Source organism: Eptatretus burgeri, chromosome 6 (genome assembly GCF_056783735.1).
Source record: "Eptatretus burgeri isolate ZD-2024b chromosome 6, Ebu_testis_v1, whole genome shotgun sequence".
In the NCBI taxonomy this organism is placed as follows: domain Eukaryota; kingdom Metazoa; phylum Chordata; class Myxini; order Myxiniformes; family Myxinidae; genus Eptatretus; species Eptatretus burgeri.
In genome coordinates, this window is record NC_140966.1 from 102,094,861 (window position 1) to 102,120,910 (window position 26,050).

The 26,050-nt window shown below is 46.1% G+C and overlaps 1 protein-coding gene across 3 annotated transcripts in view; it reads left to right on the forward strand.

The window, feature by feature from the left end:
• The window catches only part of SLC16A13 (solute carrier family 16 member 13), a 27,593-nt gene extending 2,902 nt beyond the window's left edge, over nucleotides 1-24,691 (forward strand). The window contains exons 2-5 of one of the 3 annotated variants that reach the window (XM_085886501.1): nucleotides 11,529-11,838; nucleotides 11,954-12,097; nucleotides 12,212-12,985; nucleotides 21,735-24,691. In XM_085886501.1, coding sequence (XP_085742627.1) covers nucleotides 11,640-11,838; nucleotides 11,954-12,097; nucleotides 12,212-12,985; nucleotides 21,735-21,958 — 1,341 coding nt within the window. In that variant the 5' untranslated portion in view covers nucleotides 11,529-11,639 and the 3' untranslated portion in view covers nucleotides 21,959-24,691. The remainder of the gene's footprint in view (nucleotides 1-11,528; nucleotides 11,839-11,953; nucleotides 12,098-12,211; nucleotides 12,986-21,734) is intronic. The other 2 variants (XM_085886502.1, XM_085886500.1) reach the window with 2 other exon arrangements.
• The last annotated feature ends 1,359 nt before the right edge of the window (nucleotides 24,692-26,050 follow it).

Genomic DNA, 26,050 nt, shown 5'->3' on the forward strand with positions numbered 1-26,050 from the left:
TGGAGTGGGGGGGAGGGAGGGAGAGAGTGGAGAGTGGGGGGAGGGAGGGAGAGAGTGGAGTGGAGTGGGGGAGGAGGGAGGGAGAGAGTGGAGTGGGGAGGGGAGGGAGGGAGAGTGGAGGAGGGGAGAGGAGGAGAGAGGAGGGAGGGAGAGTGGGGGGAGGGAGGAAGAGAGGGGGAGGGAGGGAGAGAGTGGGGGGAGGGAGGGAGAGAGTGGAGGGAGGGAGGGAGAGAGTGGAGGGGGAGGGAGGGAGAGAGTTGTGGGGAGGGAGGGAGAGAGTGGTGGGGGGAGGGAGAGAGTGGTGGGGGAGGGAGAGAGTGTTGGGGGGAGGGGATAGTGGGTGAGGGAGAGAGTGGTGAGGGGGAGAGTGGTGAGAGTGGTGAGGGGGAGAGTGGTGAGGGGGAGAGTGGTGAGGGAGAGAGTGGTGAGGGGGAGAGGGAGAGTGGAGTGGAGGGGGGAGAGTGGAGGGGGGAGAGTGGAGTGGAGGGGGAGAGAGTGGAATGGAGGGGGAGAGAGTGGAATGGAGGGGGAGAGAGTGGAATGGAGGGGGAGAGTGGAGTGGAGTGGAGTGGAGGAGAGTGGAGTGGAGTGGAGGAGGGGAGAGAGTGTGGGGAGAGTGGAGGGGGAGTGGAGTGGAGGGGGAGAGAGAGTGGGGGAGAGTGGAGTGGAGGGGAGTGGAGGGGGGAGTGGGGGAGTGGAGGAGGAGAGTGGAGTGGGGGTGGAGTCAGGTCAGGTTAGATTCGTGACCTGCTTCAGGTAACCCCTCACTCACAACATCATGAACAAAATTTTCATAAGACATGAACACAACAACTTTCTGATTCATTCGTGACACAGCGCGAACATGTTCAAAACCGATTATATTCCCGACTGCAAGGACGACATCCTCAGTGAGGATTCCTTCTGGAAGAACACACACGAGCGCATGTTTCCGAGTTAAATTATCAAATTCCTCATACCGAGGATGTGTATTCGCCATAAACGGCGATTTAACTAACATATCTTTGCTCAGACCAGGCAAGAAAGTCAAAACAAAGCAAAACCAAATAAATTAATAAAGAAACAAAACGATAATAAAGCCTCAACAACACTGGGTAGGCCACACCCCAGTTGGCCTGCTCGAACTCTCTGTCTGTCTGTCTGTCTGTCTGTCTGTCTGTCTGTCTGTCTGTCTGTCTGTCTGTCTGTCTGTCTGTCTGTCTGTCTGTCTGTCTGTCTCTCTCTCTCTCTCGGACAGAGGGTGTAGAAAAAAAAAAAAACGAGACAAACACAGTAGGATAGAAGGAGGAGAAGGAAAGAGGGGAGGCGGGAAGGAGAAAACCACACGAGCAACTCACCACAGCACAGAGCAGCTGCAGCAAGCGGCCATGACACCACACCCAAACAACAAACTACCACCAAGGGGTGAGAGAGAGAGAGAGAAAGAGAGAGAAGTGGGAGGAGGGTTCTGCACTATATTGTGAGGAGGTGAGGAGGAGATTGGGACCATACTCTGTGCAGAGCATTGATGCTGCTGAAGCAATCTCCTTGGCTATTGGGCACAATCCTGGACGGGTCGCGAATCCGGCACAGATATTGTGAGGGGGTAAAGCAAAGATGGGACAAAGAGAGAGAGACAGAGACAGAGACAGAGACAGAGAGATGGGGTAGGGAAGTTAGCAGAGAGAATATGGTATGCTTTCTGAACACATGCACGCCAACTCCCCCCCCCCCCACCCCAACCTGCCCCTTCCTACACACACTCACACTCACATTCATGCTTGGCCGATATTGGCAGGTTGGAGTAAGTTAAATTACCTCTTACAGTACGTACTGTTTCCAACCCAAAAACCTTGAGTAGCTTTCACTGAAAAACAACGTTTCATTTTTATAGACTTTTCAGGGATATGTTCACAAACATTATTCTTCATAAACAGCTGCGTGTAATGGGTGCAAAAAAACATTTGACTTGGTAATTTAGAAAACACGCTGATACAGCAAACGGCTTGGAAATCAGGTGTTATCAAATATATTGTTAAGGATTCAGCGCTGGCGGGAAATTCGGACGAGCACGTCAATCACCGTCCGTAACCAGTTTGGGTTTTCGCACCCTACTCTCGACAGCCAAATGTTACAGATTCGGCACCACCCTAACCACCGCCGTCTCCGGGGTTATAACGCCGGCTGGTTCCGTACAGGCCTCGGGTCACGCGTCTTGAATCGCGATACCAACGTACCCCTGGACCTTACCAGTTGGGGATATAGACCCCGGTTACAGACTGGTTTTGTCAGAGACCGAGCGAATTCTGCCAGTCTGTAACCATTTTGGTTTTTATATCCAAATCGAGCGGATCGTTCCTCGGCACGGCACAAATTAATTCAAAGCGGAAACTTCATACGAATCAGCCAGATTTATTGGGGGAAACATCGGGGAAACACAACACAAGCAAAGCATTCACGACAATGTTATAATTAATCTATAACCCGTTCTTAACTAGGGAGCTTTGGATTACAGGTTTCAAAGGGAACTCTAGCGAGATAAACCTTAATCAACATGCAGACAAGACATGGACAGCATGAAGACAAGACCCAGAGTACTTAGTGATGTTTCATGGACTAGAGGAAAGTGTCAAAGCACGAATGTGGCTCGTGACAAGCCGATGTCTACGGATTTGAGCGCCCAAGCTCAAACACGCCGCGTGGCAAAATGGCGCTCGTCCTCCTTTTGTCGCACCGCCCACGCACGCGGCCTCCGCGCGTTCTGACCCCGCGTAAGATCGACGGCACAAGACCGTCAGATCGATGGTGGGTTTCAGCTGGTTTCTCCCAAGGTCTAGTATACAAGTCCAGGCCTGGCCTATTCACCAGACCAGGCCAAATCGAGGTGTTGGGCTTCGCAGGCTGGGTCCATAGGATTCCAAGACGTCGTCGAGCCGTGAGGTGAGTCGGGACAGTCGGAGTCTCCGTCACAAGACTCCGGATGGAGCTGCCGATGTCCTCCTCATAGAAGTCGATCGCCGACTCCCACTAGTCGTTTCTCCTGCCTCCTTCAGGAAGCAGATCGCAGCATAGACAGCCGTCCCCTACACAGCATATCACGACCCCCCACCAGTCGTTTCTCATCCAGCCGAGGGCAGACTCGGCGCGCTCAGGTTCAGTTTCTCTCCCGGCAGATTCACCACTGCCTTTCCTTTGCTCGCTCGCCTCGAAGCCCACTGGCTCCTCCCTTCAGTTTCACTTCCCTCTCTCGGCCACTCCCCCTCAGAGCACTGGGCGGAGTCTCGCCCGGAGAGGGGAACGAAGAAGAAGAACCGCTCGCTCCACCACCACTGTACGAACAATGAACAGTATGTTATACCTCCCGACACACATGTAATGTCCAATTTCCGAATAACCTGACTAAACATGCATTTAATGGGGGATCTGGGCTAATCCTATATTTAATAACACACTGAGGGCCATTTCCGCAACACTACCCCCACCTTTCTCCCGAGGCTCTCCCGAGCCTCCATCTGGGGCAGCCCACTGCAATGGCCCTGTCTAACGTACAGCACAGATCTCCCATTTACTCTAACCCACAACATGGGAAGCACTTAACTCCAAAAACCAAAGTGTCACAGTAAGATTGGCATGTCCCTATCCTAGTGTGTCGGGTCACCAATCTAACAAACAAATTCACACTCTATGCACACCACTTAACATTATAATTATGGATTTGAACGGGAGGGCATTCAATTTTACTTTTAACACCAATATTGACATCAGAGCAGGACATTCAAAGGTTCAAAGTTCTTTCATGTGTTCGCTCCTTCATGCCCCCTCCCGGCAGTATTGTCCATTCACCCCTAAGGGTTTCCTCACTTCGTGGCCTTATTGGCCTCTCACCAGGTGAGTTCAGTCAGCCCAGTGGCCTAATCTCACAAAGAGTTGTTCGGCCCACTGAGCCCACAAAATGGCATGAATCTTCGGCCGCAACGGCCCACAAAATGGCATGAATCTTCAGCCGCAACGGCCCACAAAATGGCATGAATCTTCGGCCGCAACGGCCCACAAAAATGCTTCGGCCCATATGGCCTACTCACAAGCATCAGCAGGCAACAAGCCCTGCATTGGACAACAGGTGGCAAAGCAATATCGATGGTAAGCAAATGCAGTTTGGAGGTGTTCTTGGGGGATGCAAGTGGGTGTGATGACCTCAGACCAGGTGAGATGGAGTGTACCCTTAACCTTCCTTGCCTGACTTGTTTTGGTTAAGTTCTCTATTTTTTTCCTTCCTTTCTCTTTTTTTTATTAGCAGACAGGATGGTGTATTTCTTACCCAACTGTTATCCTCGTGGATGTGTGTTCATGACATACTGGTGGCCTCTCTGGCACTTGGAGAGGGTGACCGAGCCTGGCCCTTGCCAACAAATTTTCCCATCAACACAACTCATACCAGGTGTCACACATGAATGGTGCGGAGAAATGTGGTCCATTGAACCTAACAATTTACTTTTAGCTCTAAACAATGAACCAAACCCTGCTATGGCTGGAATAATCCTAATGACCCATTTTTCCCGACCTGGCACACTTCCATTATTTTAAACCTGGGCAAGGCCCTTATTTGTCTTTTTTTCATTTGGTGGTGCTCGGCATAACTCGCTGGCTGGGGAGTGTGACTACTACTAGGCCTCTTTGCCTGCTTCCAATCGGGGGTGGAGGACACCCAGCGACCTCGGGGTTCACCTGAGCGTGCTTCTGGCGCTCCTAACTAAGGGGTGGCTCTCTCTAGCCCCCATACTGTTCCCTCCTAGCACCCACACTGTGCTCTCATAGCACCGAAACTGTGCTTTCCTGGCACCCACACTGTGCTCTCATAGCACCTATACCGTGCTCTCCTGGCACTAAAACCTACCGTGCTCTCCTGGCACTGAACCCTACCGTGCTCTCCTGGCACTGAACCTACTGTGCTCTCCTGGCACCTCCGACAGCCTTCACCTGCTAGGAACCCCCAAAGCCCTGCTGCCCTATTTCCCGACTCACCAACTTCCAATACCATGTCACACTCCCAGCCAGTATCCCCATACCTTGGCCTGCACCTACCCCTAACAGTCCGCCTGCACAATGGAACAGCAGCCAGAATCCATGTCAAATCCTCTAAGTCCCCCTAACCTACACTAACTTGGTTAAGAGACTCCTACCGACAGGGTTCGTTGTTCGCACTCACTCTCCTCATTCGCACAACCACGCCATTCACCCAAACACTTTAGTCATTCATTCCACAGTGCCACACACCCAGACCACAACACCATCCAACACCTTTCACTTTTATGTGAAATCAAAAACACACCAGTCCCTCGGATACCACTTGGTCATCAAATTTAACTGTTACACTTTTTCATCAAACCCCAACCAATTTGTCTCTCCGTCTGTCGTCCACTGGCCTCCTCCATACTGCCCTAATCGTTTATTTCCAACAATTTAAACAAAACATCAAAATCTCTTCACCAGCCCCATGGAACCTCTGCATGGTTCCAACCAGGCATTTCAGTCTTTCCTCAAACAAGCCACTCTTTGTCATCCACTTGTTTCAGGTGTGTTTAACGCCCTGCCTGTAATGTCTCCACCACTCTTTTTTCCCCCCAATAATCCCTCAAATCCACTCGTGCCACTCATCCCTTCTGTCATCTCAATTTCCAATCACTCTCGAAACAATTTTCAATCAAAATTTCTTACATCCCAATATGGCCTGCTTCTTTGGCTCATTGGAAGGGGAGTGAGGGAACGAATCCCTCATTTCCCATTACATGACCCCGCCGCCTTTCCGCCACGGCTCAAAGGGGTCACATCTCAATTGGGGTTGTGGTTCACCCCCTCCTTTTCTCCAGGGTTCGCAGAAGTCAGGTAAACCCCAATCTGGGGAGCGGCCTCCCCCTCTTCTCCAGGGTTCACGGAAATCAGGTAAACCCCAATCGGTGTAGCGGCCTCCCCCTCTTCTCCAGGGTTCACGGAAATCAGGTAAATCCCAATCGGAGAAGCGGCCTCCCCCTCTTCTCCATAACTCCCTGAAGACAGATAAACCCCACTCAGCTAGCCAAACCCCTCATGTGCTCAGAAAGGTTTGAAGACCAAGTGACACACGCCAGTGCCACCTGCTACTCATGTGCGCTCTCCCCAAGTTCATGTGAGGCTGATAGAGAAATTAAAATCCAATTTCTAAAGCCTGCTCCTGGATGCAGCACCTCTAACTCTGGAAGAACCCATGCGGAGTTGTCCATTATGGTTTTTGTCCCCTGTGTCAAGTTCTATCCTGGTGGCATTTCTATTTCCCTTTGCACCTCCAACCTATTTCCTATGTCACCACTCATTCTACACTCAGGACTCCCACACACAGCAAGCTCCACACATTCCAAGGCTATGTGTTCACATTCCACATAATCATTCACAGGCACTCCACACACACATTCAGGGGTCACGCATACGTGCACCCCATCGGACAGAGTCTCCTCATTAACGTAAAATTAAATTTCTAGCTTAAGCTCCTCGTCCGCACCATGTATGCATGTGCCCACGTACCTGCTTCGTTCCAGAGTCACCTCTGTCCAGTCGCTTCTCTCCAGCAGGTTGCTCATCATCGGTTCATCACACTCCTCTGGGGCTGTCAGCTCCACATGCTGGACCTGCTCAAAATGTGTTTCATTCATCAACCCCGTATGCTCCCTCAATGTCTCCATCACCAGGGTTTGCTCTAATTGTGGTGTCATCCAACGAGTGATGTCAATCAAGTTCCGCAACACTAACATTACTCCCTGTGGTGATGTCACACCTCCCATATTATTGTGCTGTTCTACTTCCTGGCTCCATTTTCTTTTCCATTTGAGTTGTTCTTCCTCTCTGAGCCTTTTGAGGTGTTCTTTATCTTTCCGGAGTTTTTCCATCTCCGCGTACTCCAACCTTGCTCTCTCCTTTAGTTGGTCAATTTCAAATTCATGTTCTTTTTGTTTCCTCTCCCACTGTCTCTCATGTTCTTCCTTCTCCAATCTCCTAGTCTCTCTCAATTGGTTGATCTTCCTTTCCGGCTTCATTCGTTGTTCTTTCACTACTCTTTCTTTTATCTCATTCTTTAATCTTGCTTTGGCTTCTAGCTGTTCGATCTGCACAGTGTGGTTCCTTAATGTTTCATTCTCCGTTCTCTGACTTTCCTCCCTTAACATCCTCAGTTCGTTTTGTAATTCTCTCTCTTTGTTTTGGTGTTTCTGTAACTCAGAAGTTTTTTTTTTTTCTAATTCCTTTCTCATCTCCACACCTCTTTCGCATGCTTCCTCCCTCAATTCGTCCATTTTCTCACTGTATTCCTCCAGTTGTTCCTTGTATTCCTTTTCTATTTTTATCTCCTGTTCTCAGATTTCTCTTCTCTGATTGCCTGTTCTTACCTCTTCCTTCAGTTGTTTCAATTCCAAATCGTGTTCCCGTTTTTCCTCTTCCAGCTTTGTTTTCCATTCTTCTTCTAAGTTCTCCCTATCCCGGGAGTTACTAATTTGCTCTTCCTCTATTCTTTCGTTCAGTTCGCTCTTCTCCTGTTCCAACTTATGGGTACTCCACTCTACTTTCCTCATTTCTCCCTGTTGTTCCTCGAACTGTCTTGACTTTTCCAACAATTCTTCCTTCCTTTGCTCCAGATTTTTCTCTCCTCTGTTTATCTCCTGTTCCAGGCTCTCCCTTATCTGATTGCCTGATCTTACCTCTTCCTTCAGTTGTTTCAATTCCAAATCGTGTTCCCGTTTTTCCTTTTCCAGCTTTGTTTTCCATTCTTCCTCCAAGCTCTTCCTATCCCGGGAGTTACTAATTTTCTCCTCCTCTATTCTTTTGTTCAGTTCACTCTTCTCATGTTCCAACAACCTACGGGTAAACCACTCTACTTTAATCCTTTCTCCATGTAGTCCCAAGCCTGTACTGGCTAAGTCCTCTTCCAGCCCCCAAATTCGTTCCTGTGCATCGGCCAACCGTTGTGATTCCCTGTGCACATAATCCTCCTGAACCTAGTCTGCGTGCCGTTGTGCCTCGTCCAATTCAATTTGCAACTCCTCTATATAATTATCACCACACCTGCACTGCTCCAAGGCATCCGACAATCGTGTATGAATCTCGCCAATGTATGCGTTGGCGTCCTGATTCGTCTGCCATGGCGTATACCGTGTCCACGTGGCCTGAACCGGTGGGCGGGAGTGTTTCCTTGGTGCCATGCGGCTCGTTGCGCTATTATTAGCCCACTCCCGCTTCATGTCGCGCTGAGATGGAGCCGCGCTGCCATTTTGCGACTCCATTTTTCTTTATAATTTTGAAGTTTTACACCCGCTCCGCTCATTATAAAATGAAAGCAAATTTGGAATTTGCGAGCGTCGTTTTTTTTTGTTTTGTTTTTTGCGTGCCTCTCGTAACCAATGCTCGAGGTGCGAACGACACCAGATGTTGCTGAATCGGTGTCCTGAGAATCTATTGAGGTGGAGGGATTCTCATCCCAATCCTGACTGCCGATTGTTAACACAATTGGTGTTCTGCAAATTTACGGAGGTGGAAGCGGAGAGTTTGTCGTCCCACTCCTGACAGCCAGTGTTAAGGATTCAGCGGTGGCGGGAAATTCGGACGAGCACGTCAATCACCGTCCGTAACCAGTTTGGGTTTTCGCACCCTACTCTCAACAGCCAAATGTTACAGATTTGGCGCCACCCTAACCATCGCCGTCTCCGGGGTTATAACGCCGGCTGCTTCGGCACAGGCCTCGGGTCACGCGTCTCGAATCGCGATACTAACGTACCCCTGGACCTTACCAGTTGGGGAAATAGACCCAGGTTACAGACTGGTTTTTGTCAGAGACTGAGCGCATTCTGCCAGTCTGTAACCATTTTGGTTTTTATATCCAAATCGAGCGGATCGTTCATCGGCGCGGCACAAATTAATTCAAAGCAGCAACTTCATACGAATCAGCCAGATTTATTGGGGGACACAATGGGGAAACACAACACAAGCAAAGCATTCACGACAATGTTATAATTAATCTATAACCCGTTCTTAACTAGGGAGCTACGGGTTTCGAAGGGAACTCTAGAGAGATAAACCTTAAACAACATGCAGACAAGACACAGAGTACTTGGTGATGTTTCATGGACGAGAGGAAAGTGTCAAAGCACGAATGTGGCTCGTGACAAGCCGATGTGTACGGATTCGAGCGCCCAAGCTCAAGCACGCCGCGTGGCAAAATGGCGCTCGTCCTCCTTTTGTCGCACCGCCCACGCACGCGGCCTCCGTGCGTTCTGACCCCACGTAAGTTCGACGGCACAAGACCGTCAGATCGATGGTGGGTTTCGGCTGGTTTCTCCCAAGGTCCAATGTACAAGTCCAGGCCTGGCCTGTTCACCAGACCAAGCCAAATCGAGGTGTTGGGCTCCGCAGTCTGGGTCCATGGGATTCCAAGACGTCGTCGAGCCGTGAGGTGAGTAGGGACAGTCAGAGGCTCCGTCACTGGACTCCGGATGAACCTGCCAATGTCCTCCTCATATAAGTCAATCGCCGACTCCCACTAGTCGTTTCTCCTGCCTCCTTCACGAAGCAATTCGCAGACAGACACAGCTGTCCCCTACACAGCAGATCACGACCCCCACCAGTCCTTTCTCATCCAGCCGAGGGCAGACTCGGCGCGCTCAGGTTAAGTTTCTCTCCCGGCAGATTCACCACTGCCTTTCCTTTGCTCGCTCGCCTCGAAGCCCACTGGCTCCTCCCTTCAGTTTCACTTCCCTCTCGAGGCCACTCCCCCTCAGAGCGCTGGGCGGTGTCTCGCCCGGAGAGGGGAACGAAGAAGAAGAACCTCTCGCTCCACCACCACTGTACGAACAATAAACAGCCTCTTACAACTCCCGACACACATGTAATGTCCAATTACCAAACAACCTGACTAAACATGCATTTAATGGGGGATCTGGGCTAATCCTATATTTAATAACACACTAAGGGCCATTTCCGCAACAATATTTTGCTTTGGAACTCACGAAGAGAAAACATATAACCTTTGTTCAGCAAATCTGACAACCAAATGCTTTAGAAACCATCACGAGGACAAAAGAAAACCTGAAAGAACCTCCCTAAGCTATGGGATGAAACTTTGCCACCACAGCGCCCATAACAGGCATGGCATGTCCACACACCTGCGGAGAGTCCGTACAGATCAAATCAACCCATATTTACCACATCCGTGTGTGCTGTAAACATACCTCTACCTTGTAGTAACTGTGGATTGTGCATCCCGATCGGGACACGAACTGTACCGCTATCGACTGTAGGGCACTCTGTAAGTGTCTTAAGCATTCAAGCAAGCAGTCCAACGGAAAGTGATTACCAATTGCCGTCGATAAAACTATGCACCTGGAAACACCCAAGCAATGTCCAAATTGAACAAATGAACACTTCTCTAGGTGTCGGAACTGCTGCCGAGTTCGATTCTGGAGCATAAATTTTGTAATTCTGCTTAGTTTAAGAGAGTCCCGAGGTTGACATGGACGGAAATGAAATGAAACCACGAGCGCCGGTGTCTCTGGGTGTTTATAAGCATTGCAATGTACCCATTGATTCGTAACTATGATGAACAGGCATTCGATAACATGAGTGAGGAAAGTGGAAAAAAAACTTTGTAGTTAAGAAATCGTCGAGGCCTGTTCCAAGTCAAGGCAAGTTTGAGCAAGCCAAAAAACATGGTGGCTTCAGACCCCAGCGAGGTAACCCAGGAAATGGCTTCAGACCCCATATAGAGCAAGGTGGCCGAGTATCACCTGATAAAGGATATAATTAAATAAGCTCGTTAATTATCTTCAAACGGGGTGTTTTAATTAACCCAAACACCCAATTTTCACTCTTGCACTCCATTGGAGTTCCCTTAGTATGCATGCAAAGTTTCAGGCTGATAGGTTTCACAGCTTTGGACCGATGGAAGACACACACACACACACACACACACACACACACACACACACACACACACACACACACACACACACACACACACACACTGACATTTATTAGTATAGATTGTTCTCGGGTAAGTATGGTGTTGTGTTATTGGTCTTCTCAGGATAGACAGACACCTGATGTGAGCCTCGTGAAGTCTCTGCAGGATCCCACTCGTATGATTAATCTTTCAGGTTGAGAAGGCAGGATGCTTGGTTTGTATTCCCTCACCACAAGATTCAGGGTACCGTGGGTATGATGTTAGACAGGAGAGTTGGAGGGTAAAGGGAATTAATTTATGCATGAGAGAGGACCAGGCAAAGGAATGATCCTATCCACTCGTGCATCAATTCCTTCACTCACACAGTTTGATGTAATTAATTAACATCTTCAATGAGCAAAAAGGTAGATAATATTAAATTCACATGATGTATTGTTGAAGTCACATTTTACATTACATGGGATTTCCTCGAGTTCCTGCTAGTATATTAATCACAGCAAATGCCACTGTAATTTATATCATGCAAGGGAGCTAACATATTTATGATTATGGCCTTTACTTTACAATTCCCCAGCTCAAAGAGGAGTTTGTTTAGTCATTCCCAACATGAAAATGAACCGCATCAGTTGAAATCCCAGATTGCTACACGAGTGCGCGCTATCTCCACAGCCACAGCTCCATTACAATGCCGCAACCTCAGGAACCACCAGATGGAGGATGGGGTTGGGTGATTGTGGGTGCGACCTTCCTGCAGTTCTCACTGTTGTTCGGCGTTCTACGTTCCATGGGGGTTTTCTTTGTGGAATTCTCAAATCATTTTGGAGAACCTTCCGGAAGAGTTTCGTGGATTTCGTCCACATCTTTGTTCATACACCAGTTCTTAAGTAAGTGTCCGTTTTTGTTGATTTTGATAATGCTTTGATTTATTTGGTAACGCAACAAAGGTTTTACTTTTTTGTTTCTGCAATCTTTATCGCATGAGCTCTTTTACTCTGGCAGGCCCTTTGGCGAGTGCGATAGCAAATCGTTTCGGTGCCCGACCTGTTGTTATCGCTGGAGGCATTCTTGCAAGTACCGGCTTTACGTGTGCATACTTTGCTCAAGAACTCAACCACGTGTTCCTGTCTTTGGGAGTTGTCACAGGTACACTCTTCTTACTGTTGTGCTGTTAAATAAGGCCCATAGTGGAGAAGGATTCACCAAGAACACCTAATTATAACTCTGCTTTAAAAAAAATTTCTCTCTTTCCTTTGTCAGGTTTGGGATGGGCATTGGTGTTCGGCCCTTCCGTTTCAACATTGTCGAGATATTTTGATCACCGAAGGACACTTGCTCTGGGAGTGGCATTCACCGGCGTGGGCATCTCTTCATTTGCCTTCTCTCCACTCTTCCAACTCCTTCTGGACAAGTATGGGTTGCAAGGAGCCTTACTCATCTTGGCTGGCATTGAACTCAACTTGTGCCTTTGTGGAATGTTGCTAAGGCCTATTACATTGAAGGAGGATTTGATGCAGTCCAAACTGAAAGACAAAGCAACCGGCATCTTGCAAAAGCTTGTACAATTTTTCGATCTAAGTCTGTTGACTGATCGAGGATTCATTTTGTATGTCCTTTCCATTTCCTTCACTAACTTTGGGTACTTTATTCCCATAATTCATTTAGTGCCGCATGCCAAACTACTGGGACACGATAGCTACTCCGCTGCATTCCTGCTATCCGCCGCATCAATAACGGACATATTCTCTCGCTTGCTGTGTGGCTGGCTCGCCGACCGATACAAAGCACAAATGTTGTACATTTACGTGATGTGGGCAATGGCTACGGGTATCACCATAACACTTATCCCGGTGGGGACAACATACGTCTCCCTGCTGATGATCAGCATGTTTTATGGATTATTTGCTGGAGCTCTCGGTCCTCTGATTTTTGGACTCATTCCACACATCATGGGCATTGATAAAGTGTCAAATGCAATAGGGCTGTTTCTCATGCTCGAAAGCTTCGCAGGACTTATTGGTCCTCCTCTTTCAGGTGAGCTACATGTTTATCATAAACAGCTTTGGGTCATGCCCATCATCCAATCCACCAATTTCGATTCGTGCATTTGGTACTATAGAGCTGCATACAAGTTCAGTTTGAATCCAACAAATGTCCATGTCGGTTGCTTGCGTTTATGCTTCTTGCCTCTGGAGTTTTCTTCCCATTTTACGAGGGGCAGTCAATAAGTAATCTAAAAATGGCGATATAATTTTGAGAATGTAATGTGTGTAGTTGTAGATGACATATGTTATATCTGTGGGTAAGAGTCATGCTTTGCCTGTTTAAGATCTGGCAACATTGAGCATATGACGTCTTGGAACAGAGCAGTTCCAAGATGACGGCTCCTTTAGAAGCATGCACCAGGGAGGAGCAAAGTTGTCATCCGTTTTTTGGGAAGTGAAGGTGTGAATCCAAGTGAAATCCATTGCAGAATGAAAATGCAATATGGTGACGCACGTTTATCACTGCAGCAGGTGTAAGACTGTTTTTAGGTAGTAGGTTGTAGACAGCAACCGCTCAGGGTGGCACTACTGTTCTGACTTAGAAGCGTTAAAGTGGTGCCCGGAACCATCTTACACTCTCCGGGTCAGGATTGCTGGTCTTACTTTCTGTCTCACTCAAACTATACCTACCGGGATAGCTATAATATCTCTTTCTTGCAAACAAACATCATAAATTTTTCTTACTCACTCATTTCCCCTCCTCACTTTACATTATCTCATCTTTTACTTCTCTTTCCTCTCATTTCCCTCAGACAGCCTCCAATGAAATATAAAGAAGATAAAGTCCGAAAAGTCAATGGTCCCTAGTTCCCGGCATTATGGGGTGCGAAGAATCTCCGGTGATCTGCCTGTCTCTGCTGCCAACGAGGGCGGTGTGTGGGGGAGAGGGGCTCAGGCAGTAGTAGTATCGATCCCTCCCAAGACATTTGCGTTTTGAACCAACGTGATTAATTTTCAATTCATTTCACCAACATCCGTGGTCTTTCTTCAAATCTTTCCTCTGTTGAACATCATCTGGCAAGCTTCTCTCCTAATATCTTGCTTCGCTCAGAGACCCAATTATCATGTGACATTCTTGTTAATTCTTATAACATTTCGAACTACAACCTTCACTCACGATTTCGCTTCAAAGGAGGAGTCTGTGTCTACTCCAACATCAACACGCCTGCTGTACGCCTTGTGGACCTCGAATCTACAAACTTTGATGTCATCTGGCTTAAAATTTGTCTCCCGACCATCACTATCTTTCTCTGTTTCACTTACTGCTCTCCCAATTCAACAAACTTTATAGCTTTCTTTGACTATCTCAACCCTTGCCATGAGGCCAGGACATCCGAACACCCTCAAGCAGAATTTCTCTATCTCGGAGACTTCAACGTACACCACAGGGAGAGGCTGAAATCTTCCCACACAGATGTTGGGGGAGTTGAAGCTCTTACATTTTCCATTCTTAATGATTTGGAACAAATTATCACCCACCCTACCCATATCCCAGATCGTCCTGACAACACTACCAATACTTTGGATTTATTCTTCACTTCCAATCCGTTGCATGACAACAACACAATTTCACCTCCAATTGGTTCTTCTGACCACAATCTTGTGAACATCACTTTACTTACCACCACTTCCTCTCCTCCGACTGCTCCGACGAAACGCCAGTATTGGCATTTCAATAATGCTCACTGGACTGGTTTACAAAACTTCTTTTCTGACTTTCCGTGGAAAGACGACTACCTCTCCTCGGGCGCTGCCTCTATCTCTGCTGAACGTATAGCTGAGGTTATTGTTGCAGGAATGGAGGCTTATAAACCCCTTCTCTTTCAAGTCTATCTCTCTGACTAATTCTTGGTTCAATAATTCCTGCTCTGCGGCCATTCGTGCAAGGGATGCCGCACATCGGACGTGGAAAAACTCTTCTTCCTCCGACTCGCATTCAGCTTTCATATCCGCCAGAAATCATTGCAAACATGTTATTCGTGAAGTGAAGCATTCCTTTATTCAAAAGAAATGTGACAACCTCTCATCTTCTTCCACCAATAGATCTTTCTGGTCCTTAGCTAAAAGTATCTCCAACAACTTCTGTCGCTCTTCCTTTCCTTCGCTTTTCCGTTCTGATGATACTATCACTGTCTCTCCGACCGATAAAGCAACTCTCTTTGGTTCTCTTTTCTCCTCAAACAATCCATCTCCCTCTGATGCTCCCCTCACCAATTCTATGTCTCTCCCTACAATCTCTTTTCATGCAGTCAAAAAAAACACTCCTCTCTCTGGACATAAGCAAGGACTACGGGCAAGATGGCATTCCTTCCCGTGTCTTGAAGGAATGTGCTTCAGAACTTGCACCAATGCTTGCTTGCTTGTTTGTTTTGTTTTTGTTTAAAAACCCAAACATTTCCTCTTACCTGGAAACATGCCTCAGTACAGCCTGTTTTAAAGAAGGGTGATCGTTCAAACCCTTCTAACTATCGTCCGATTGCTCTAACTTCTACTGTTTCCAAAGTATTTGAATGTCTTCTCAATTCCCATTTTCTCAAGCATCTTGAATCTCAGTCTTTTATCTGGCCACCAATTAGTTGGGTCATCTGGAGAACTTTCGTGACCGTGGAGAGCGAAGGTTGGTTTCTCAATGGATTTGTCTTCTATGAGGGTTAATTTGAAAAAATAGCGGGGGTGACCCTCGCGAAAGTGTGGGTGAACTCCGCAGGGGGCCAAAAACCAAAATGGCACACCACAGCAGTTATAAACATGGGGTAACTGTACATGGTATGACCATAAGTAAAGAGCTGGTAGATACTTTACACAATAGTGGTGTTTGCATCAGCCATGCAGACACTCTGCTCCTCGATGATCACTGGGCTTTAATGGATGTTAACGCATCGGGAACCTGCCCACAGGAGATTGCAGATGGCAAACCAGCCATCGTTGTTTTGTTGACAATGATGACTTCAACATTGATACCATGACAGGCAATGCATCAGGGGCTCATCGAACAAACGTCATGTTTGTACAGCCACAGGGCTATGAGAAGAAACCTAACAAGGATCCTCCTTCAAAGCTTGTGAAGAAAGAAATTTCTGCACAGCTGACGCAAAAGTGCGCCAATCTAACACAGGTCCAGCAATACAGGTGTCCTCCTGGTAGTACGAGTGAACCACCAGCTCGGGAGAAGGTAGATCCACCTGTGGATGGCTTGAACCCGCAACGTGCTCGTTCTGTGATACATGCATTATCTCGAGCAGATAACCATGGAACAAGACCACCTCCTGATAAGCAATGTGTTCCAGCATACAGCGGTGCCAAGTCCTGCCATCATGCACCACTCAAAAGGAGCAAGCCAGACTATCACACTACCTACAATGAACCTCCAAGCAAATCAGTCGTGCATGATATTATGGTGAAACTACTTGCAGCTATGCGGGAGAAGAGTATTCCATTCTCCTTTCTCGTAGGTGACATGCCAACCTATAAGACAATTATGCAGCTGAAAGCAGAGAATCCAGAATTGTTTAAGAACATCATCCCAATTCTTGGTGCATTTCACCAGAAGATGTCCTACATCTATGCTGTCTATAAGAGATTTGAGGGATCTGGTATGGCAGATACTCTGGTTGCAGCTGGGGTAGTAGTGGAGGGATCTGTTGACCAGGCACTACGAGGAAAGCACTACATGCGGGGAATGCGCTGCATTATGCTCTTAAGAGAGGTCCTTATCCATAAACGTGTGTGTCATCTCCTGGAGCAAGGAGAACTCTCTGAAGACATCAAATCCAATGTGGACATTCCTCGCAATGCATTTACTGAGATATAAGAGGCCCTTCAAAAGGCACACAGTGATCTCCAGGAGGAGGATGAGATAAAGGAACTGATTTAAAAAGTTTATGAGAAGACTGGTACCGACATGGGTGACTTCTGGCTCTTGTTCATAGAAATGACTGATCCTCTAGTTCAAAGTATTGATGCATGTCATGCACGAAATGGCCCGCAATACTTATCATCAACATACCACATGTTGCCTGGACTGATGGCGTATGATAACCACAATTATGGGTGGGGGTTGCCCGATTATTGGGCAATGCTGTCTTCACTGTCACATGAACAAATGGCCTTCTTCAATGACCATTTTGCACAGTCAATGACAGGGCTACCCTATTCTTGCCAGCCAATGGACCTTTGGATAGAAACGACTATGAATCTCAACTCGAAATTGAAATCAGGGTGGCTTCAACTCCTGCAGAATGAAAAGCAACTCTTTTCAACAACAAGGAATGCAAACAATGTTGCAAGGGTAAAAGCTGCTGTTAATCAGAATCTCAAGTGCAAGCATCGAAATAGGAAACATGCTGAGTGTCAAACAGCTAGAATGAAAAAAGATGAGCAGGCAGTTCAGGATCTACAAGCGTGCTTGACTGAGTTTGAAGCCGATCCATTTGATGAATCAAAACCAACACTAAGATCGCTACAGTCCGGTCTGGTTGCCTCACCACAGCTAGTCAATGACCTCAAGACAGCACTACAAGATGGTCAGACGCAGGTTGAAACTTTTCTACAGGAGCGTGTTTTTACGAAGATCCAGCCTCTCACTGCAACAATTCACAGGAATAAAAGACTGAATTTTGCAAGGGACCAGGTCTGTATCCCATCTGGTACAGCCATGAAAGTGGCCCAAATGGAGAAGTCTGGGTTGGCTACCTTGATAGACCTCACAGTGAGATCTGATATGGTCAAACTTGAGTCGGTTCTAGAATGGCGAGTTACTGATGAGTGCTTGTCAGTCTACAATGTAGATGGCTCAATGCGAAAAACCTGTAAAAGCAAGCTGTTGTACAAATTCAAGCTCCACCCAGTTCCTGAGAAACCACAGGACCACATCAGCCTTGTGGACATGGGACTAATCTGGCGGTTAGCCACCCCACATCGGACGATCGTGAGGCCGTAAAAAGGGATGGTTTGCAATATCGCTGGAATGACTATTTAGATAAGATCTGCAATATTGTCATCTCACGCCATGCTGATGCATGTCTGATCATTGTAGTCAATGACAGGTATGACCTTCAGTTCAGCATCAAGGATGATGAGCATGAGCGACGGGCAGCCAAACATCAACACATCCCAAATGTTTTCCCCAAGCCTGAAGACATATTTCCAGGATCTGTTGAGTTCAACAAACTAATGGTCAATTCGGATAACAAGGTCAGATTGCAAAAACTTGTGATGGAACAGATGAAAACACATGTTGGTCAAGTGAAAGGTAGCATCATATACTGCAAGGGTGAGAAGCCAATCGACTTGAGCACATGCGTGCCAACCACAGACTTTGGATTCAAGCATCCTGAGGCAGATACACTGCTACTATCTATCTATGCCAGATTACGGACCAACAACGTCACTGGGGCAGTTGTTATAGACAGTGAGGACACATATGTGTATGTCCAAGCGGCATATGTCTCACATCAACTTCATGGTGATCTTCTGATTAAACGCAAGGATGGTTTAGTCAATTGTCATGCCATGCTCTCAGAGGATGTCGCAAATATTATAATACCTCTCCATGTGATAACCGGTAGTGATCACACATCAGGTTTCTATGGTGATGGGAAAAAGAAACTGCTGGAGAAGTGTGTGAATGATCCTGAAGCTAGATAGCTTCTTGGGCGAGTTGGGAAGAGTCTTGAATTACAGGACGATAGTAAAGCTGATATGAAAGCATTTGTCCTTTCAAAGGTCTATGATGAGAATGCAGATGGGACTTGTGGACAGGCCAGAGCTTCCAAGTGGCATAGAATGAAGAAAAAGAGTACAGCCCGACTTCGATCCGATGATGACACGTTGAATCAACATGTGGAACGAACAAACTTCATCACCTACTGCCAACTCCATTACAACTTGGTTGAGCATCCGTCCCCAATCGGCCATGGTTGGGAAATCATAAATGGGAAGTGCAAACCAGTGCGCCACACCAGCCCTGCCTTGCCCAAGAAGCTCAAACTTTCTGACTGCCCAGACGATAGCAATGATGAGTGCAGTGATGATGAAAGTGAGATCGGGGAATCTACAGATTCGGATGAGTAACTAAGGTGTACAGGCAGGACACCTGAATATTCAAAGGGTCTTGGAGTGCTTTGTTTACCCTAAACGTGCCCCAGGTTTTGTGATTAAATGGATTTCATGACAGAAATGAAGCCTAAGGACCTACGGTATGTTAACATGTAATCCACCACAACTGTTGCTGGCATGATGAATAAACATGTCGGAGTATATGCACATTTCATTAGATGGGTCATTTTGGGATCAGGACTTTCGTGACTTTGGGGAGGGTGGGCAATTGTTTGTACCAACCATTGAAACACCAATTTACAATATGGCGGACGGTGGCCATCTTTGATTTGGAGGCTATAACGAGGCCGGATCATAAAACTGATATTAAATATGAATTCCTTGACCCCAAAAAAACCCAGAAAGCATATGCTGATCAACACTTTAGGCCAAGCCATTGTAAAACCAATTATCAAGATGGTGGGTGGTGGCCATTTTGGTTTTTGGCCTCCTGTGGAGTTAGCCCACACTTTCGCGAGGGTCACCCCCACTTTTTTCAAATTAACCCTCATAGAAGACAAATCCATTGAGAAACCAACCTTCGCTCTCCACGGTCACGGAAGTTCTCCAGATGACCCAACTAAATATGGCTTTCGCAAGGCAAGATCTACAGGTGATATCCTTTCTTACATTACGAATGGCTAGGCCGCTTCTTTGAGAGACGTTGGGGAATCCTTTGTTGTCGGCCTTGATATATCAAAAGCCTTTGACAGAGTTTGGCATCGGGGTCTTTCTTTCCTCTTTCCTCCTTCACTCTGCTCTCTAATATCGAGCTTTCTCTCTGACCACTCTATCTCCGTAATTCTTGATGGTTCAACATCAACCCCCTTCCCTATCAAAAGTGGTGCACCTCAGGGTTCCGTTCTGATCCCACTACGATCCCACTACGCATGATGATCCCACTACGCATAAACCACATGGGATGGCGTATCGCTACAGAATGCTGTGGTAGCCATGCTGGTTAAGTGTGCTTTGAATGCTAAACATATTGCCGACAGTGTCACCAGCAAAGCACCGCCACACCATCACACCTCCTCCATGCTTCACAGTGGGAACCACACATACAGAGATCGTCCGTTCACCTTCTCTGTGTTTCACAAAGACACGACGGTTGGAACCAAAAATCTCAAATTTGGACTCATCAGACCAGAGGACAGATTTCCACCAGGTTAATGTCCATTGCTCATGTTTCTTGGCCCAAGCAAGTCTTCTTATTATTGGTCTCCTTCAGTAGTGGTTTCTTTGCAGCAATTTGACCATGAAGGCCTGATTCACGCAGTCTCCTCTGATGTTGAGATGTGTGTTACTTGAACTCTGTGAAGCATTTACTTGGGCTGCAATCTGTGGTGCAGTTAATTGGTGATTTCTGAGGCTGGTCACTCTAATAAACTTATCCTCTGCAGTAGAGGTAACTCTGGGTCTTCCCTTCCTGTGGCGGTCCTCATGAGAGCCAGTTTCATCATAGCGCTTGATGGTTTTTGTGACTGCACTTGAAACTTTCCAAATTCTTGAAATTTTCTGGATTGGCTGACCTTCATGTCTTGAAGTAATGATGGACTGTCGTTTCTCTTTGCTTATTTGAGTTGTTTTTGCCATAATATGGACTACTACAGTGCAGACAAAATAATGGTCTTAAACCAAATAGGGATATTTACTGTATACCAACCCTACCTTGTCACACCACAACTGATTGGCTCAAACGTATTAAGAAGGAAAGAAATTCCACAAATTAACTTTTAACAAGGCATACCTGTTAATGGAAAAGCATTCCAGGTGACTACCTCATGAAACTGGTTGAGAGAATGCCAAGAATGTGCAAAGCTGTCATCAAGGCAAAGGGTGGCGACTTTGAAGAGTCCAAAATATAAAATACATTTTGATTTGTTTAACACTTTTTTTGGTTACGACATAATTCCATATGTGTTATTTCATAGTTTTAATGTCTTCCATGAGCTTCGCTCTTGTAAAGTAAAAAAAAAAAAAGAAAGTTTAATAATTCCCATACTGGTATAACGATACAATTGAACATGTAAAAATAACCATTTATTTGCCATGTTTGGATTTTGTGCTTTTCCAATTGTGCAGCCATCCCTGATGACTGCATTTCTGCCATTGAGTCAAACCAGTTCTGAAAAATCAAAGTGAACAATGGTAGATTGTTAGTTGTATGCAATGGGCTGACAGGATGACCGATAGGTACACACACTCGCATCAAGCTGTCTAGTCTGAGTTTGAATCCCGACCCAGCTATAAACTGTCATCTCAGTGTTTCACAGGTGGGGTGATTCATCAATGTGTGCGCCATCCCTCAAATGGACTTTAAACTGGCGTCCCATCTGCCGGCATTAGTTGGTGGGTGTTTAAGACCCCACGGTGTCCTTCGCGAAGAGTAGGTGAGCTAATGGTTGGCACCCTGAACAAGTTCCAAATTGCTGCCCTAACTATATTGCAGGGAAGGTAATGGCAAACCATCCAGTATGTCCCTTGCTCAGGAAGCTGCTTTGGCAGCACTGACACTCTTCGAAGAGAATGGTGAGAGAGAGAGATAGAGAGATAGAGATAGAGATAGAGATATGCATGCCATGAAAGAAAATGCATTCTTATTTTGTGTTGTTTGGTGTTTGACACTCACTGTCTTGCAGGTTTCCTCATGGATAAAACTGGGAACTACAACGTCTCATTTGTGGTGGCCGGAATATCCGTGGTGGTTTCTGCTTTGGGCATCCTATTTTTATCAGCGGGGAGAAACAGTTCCTGGGGTGTTTGCAGACATGACCAAAACAGTGGATTTTTAAAGACTTCGCACACATGTGGAGAAGGAACTGAGCCAGAAGGTCCTGATCCGAGGCAAGAGGTTGAGCGGTGACAGGTGTGATGTGAGGTGGTGGTGCTGCTGCAGGTGCACAGGCCAAAATGGTTACTCGAGTGGGGGTGCACTCACAGAGGGTGGAGGTAGGAGAGGCCTGATGCCAATATTAAAGTTGTAATGAAACAAGCCGGTAGGTGGACATAGGTAGTCGCCTACCCAATAGAACCTGACGCGATGGGCTCATTTGATAGGGAATGACCTGAGGATTAAGCACAAGAAAATTCATGATTCAAGGGTTAATGCTGCAGATTTTTTTCGTTAAAATATCCCCACATTTAGAGGTTTTTCGGCCGTTGCTAGGCAACGGAGGGGTCCATAGCAACGGTTCTTTCTCACACATAACTACGACATACCATGAACTTACCATACCAGTTTCATGTATATCTGACTCATAGTCTCTGAGATATAATGAACTTCGTTTTTTTATTGTTTTTGACCAGGGTTCATTCAAAGTCTATCTTCTCTGACAGTTTTCATAGGATTCGGCTGGAAATTTTTTGACAATATGGCTGAATGTACCGCCTACAGTCGCTCGTGGCCCGATTTTTGATTTTCGAAAAAATAATTTTTTTTTATGATTTTTCAAAAATTTCAAAGTCCCGTTGCTAGGCAAAAGTGGTGTCCATAGCAACGGTTCTCATTTGCACACAACTAGGTCATGGTATGAACCTACCCACCAAGTTTAATCGAAATCGCCATTGTATTAATGGAGCACTGGACTGAACAGACAGACAGACAGACAGACAAACATATCGACGGAAAAACTGATAATGGTAGAACAAATTTCAAAAAAAATTAAAAAATATATTTTCGACTGGATCGACTACCCAACATATCGACGGAAAAAACTGATAATAAGGGTCGAACAAATTTCCAAATAAAAAAAAAAATTTTTTTTCTTTTTCGACTGGATCGACTCCCCAATAAAAAACAGGCAAAAAGTGCCTTGACAGGGGAGAATGTCAGGGTGACACGTTGGCTTTTTGCCACCCCGACGTACCTGTGGGCATTGCCCACGAGTGGTTCCTCTCCTTTTCTCTGTGGGGTGGGGAGGGGAAGGAGTACTGGCACACACTTTCCCACTCTTTCAGAGGTTCATTGGGATCTTTGGCATTTGGAAGCAAGTGTTAGCAGATGGGTTGGGCATCCTCTGAAGGCAGATGATCCTCTGAAAGGATCGTGTGCTGTGATCAAACTCCTTGCTTTCGACACATCAGGAGGAAAGTTTCCACTCTGATCTGATTTTTTTTTCTTCTTCTTCAATGAAATCATTGTTATGTCTAACATCTTTTTAGAAGTGTATAGTGTCACAGATTAGAATCCAAGTGGATAGAGATGCACTGAAGAAATATTAACCCATGCGAAAGGGTAATAAAGAACCATCATTGTGGCAAATACAATTACTTGGATACACTTTCTGATTGTCGCAAGAACTCCTTTTTATAAAGAAATCAAGCCTGGTGTTGGCTTCGTGGTTCGGGTGGTGGCTTGGGATCCCAGGGTCCTGAGTTCAAGTCCCGTTGGCCGCTGAATTAAAATACACCAGGAGGTTGACTCAGCCTGTCATCCTTCCGAGGTCGGCAAAATGAGTACCAGTGTACTGGTAAGGGGGACACTGCATCAGCGGCATAGCCACGTCTCAACCAATGATGCAACCAGCAGCCACAGGCTGCACTCGATAGAGTATAGAGAAATCTAATTGTTGGAGTGTATTTTAATCATTATAATACAAGGAGGCATTGTAACGTTCTCAAGCATCAAAATAAAGAACTTATTTTTACCCTCGACAGAGGTTTGTAAGTTTGTCTGTCTGTCCATCTGAACATAATGTGCTAAATTAGGCCACAAACTCAACCTGGTGGTAGCCAGTATGACACGTTCTCTTTTTTTTGTTCAACCGAGCACCTCTAAAAAACATGTACAACTAAAATGCGAGTACTTCTATGAAGAACGCACTATTACAATGTGAGTACAGCAAGACCCCGACATTCGTGGGGGATAAGTTCCTGAAAAATCCCGCGAATGTCAAATCAGCGAATGTCAGGGTATTGTTTCAATGGGAAAAAGGGGGATAGGTTCCTGGCGGTTCATGATTCATAAGGGTAAATTTTTAAATTTTACAAACACGAATACACGTGATTAGTGATTACAGTTTCATTTAAAATGCTTACGAATAAAAACAACAATAGCAGGTACCGTTTCCAAATTTTATTTAAGATATGACGTAACTTGTGATGTGACGATGATGAGTTGGAATCCAGTAAACTCTTTTGAAGAGGATGCATGTGAGTCATGCACCGAATGGGATATAGTAGGGTCAATATGCTGACTAACCCTAAAAATTTTGAAAGAAAACGTTTTATGGTGTTTTTCAGTAGTGTTTGGTCCAGAGAACAACATATCAAAAGTTGGCCAAAATTGGACCATGTTGGGGAAATTATTACTCTCTAGACAAGAAACCTTTGCCTCAGTCTGAGTAGGTCAAAGTGTTTGTGTTTTTCCTCTACTGTTCTACTATTTAGTTGTTAAGGCCTACCACCTACTTATAATCTTGTCTTTCTTTGACACTTTGGACATTGCTTGGGTTTCTGAAAGTACAAGGTGACCGGGCTGATAAGCTGTGCATTCTGTTCTTGCGATCAAGGGCCTCTCTGCTTATAAAATGGAATGGATATATGGGGAGGGGAAGATGATCTGAGGGACAGCAAATAAATGGTACAGAAGAAAGAACTCCTTGTGGACATTGATTATTACTGGACTTCTGTGGTTTATTTTATCCCGATACATGCAACACTGAGTCGGCTAGACGTTGAATCTTCGAGGAGGTCAAGATCCCTCAACAATCAAAAGAATCCTTTCGATCACGACGCGGTTCCATAGGGTAGAAATCCACGTCAGTTGGTGCCAGTGACACGGATTCGAATCGGCGTTGTGCGGCGCTCGTGACCGGAGGTGCTTAATCTGCCGGAGGCAGTGCCTGGAGGAACGACAAGTGCTTGAGCGAAGGTAAGCAGGGAGGGTTCTCCGAGGGTGCGATTTATTTTATTCTGTGATTTTAGAGTGAATTTAGCGGTTGTGATTTGTGTGATTTTAGAGATGGGAAATAGAAATTGTAAAAGGAAGGAAAATGTGTATACCGAGGCAAATTGTATTCAAAAACCACGGAGAGGTACATGTGCAAGAATTATGTTTGATAAGTATGGGCCTGAAGCTGTGAGAGACATGGGGAAATGGTGCAATTGGACCAAAAACAGTCGATTACCCTTCCCTGAGAATGGAACGTTCGATCACGAGTGTTTAGACAATTTAAGAAAAGTACTGGAAGTGAAAAATAGTGACAAAAAGGTCCAGAAGCAGGTGAACTGGAGCGTTTATATAAATTGGATGAAGGAATGTCATGACAGAGACGAAAAGGCACGGTTGTTAAACCTGAAGGGTCAGCTAGACCAATTAACGAAGCAAATGCCGGTGAGACTTGAAAATAAAACAAGAGACAGCGAGCAGTGGCTGTCAGATTTGAGGATGAAGAAGAAGACTCAGATACATGGCCAGAGTGCACAGTTCCGATAGCACAACCGCTTGAGGACGAAGAAGCGGGAGAGACAGAGGGAGATGATGCCACAGGGCAAGGAGAGGCTCAACGGGGAGCCAGGCGAGTAATTAAGAAAGAAGCAATAACACAAAGCAAAAATAAAGTTCCTCTTGCTGACAAGGGTAAAATACAAACTCGATCAAAAAAAATAATGCCGGAGACCGCGAAGGACGGAGATGATGAGGCACTCATTGGCGCGTTTCTATTGCGATATTACCCGGGTGCAAGGGAGGTACAAGCAATATATCATCCGTGGGGCTCTGAATTAAGAGCCATCGTAAATGAGATGCCGAAGATACGAGAGAACCCAAAAAAATTCCAGGCGGAACTACGCGTGGTGGTGGCATGCCATCAGCCAACATAAATGGACATGGAAACATTATTAAAATTAGTGGTACCAGAGGGGTTACTCCGACAATTGAAACAGGGAGCTGCATGGCCAGATGAAGCTCCTGGAGACAGGGAGGAGCTCAAAGAACATATTGACACCCTCATTG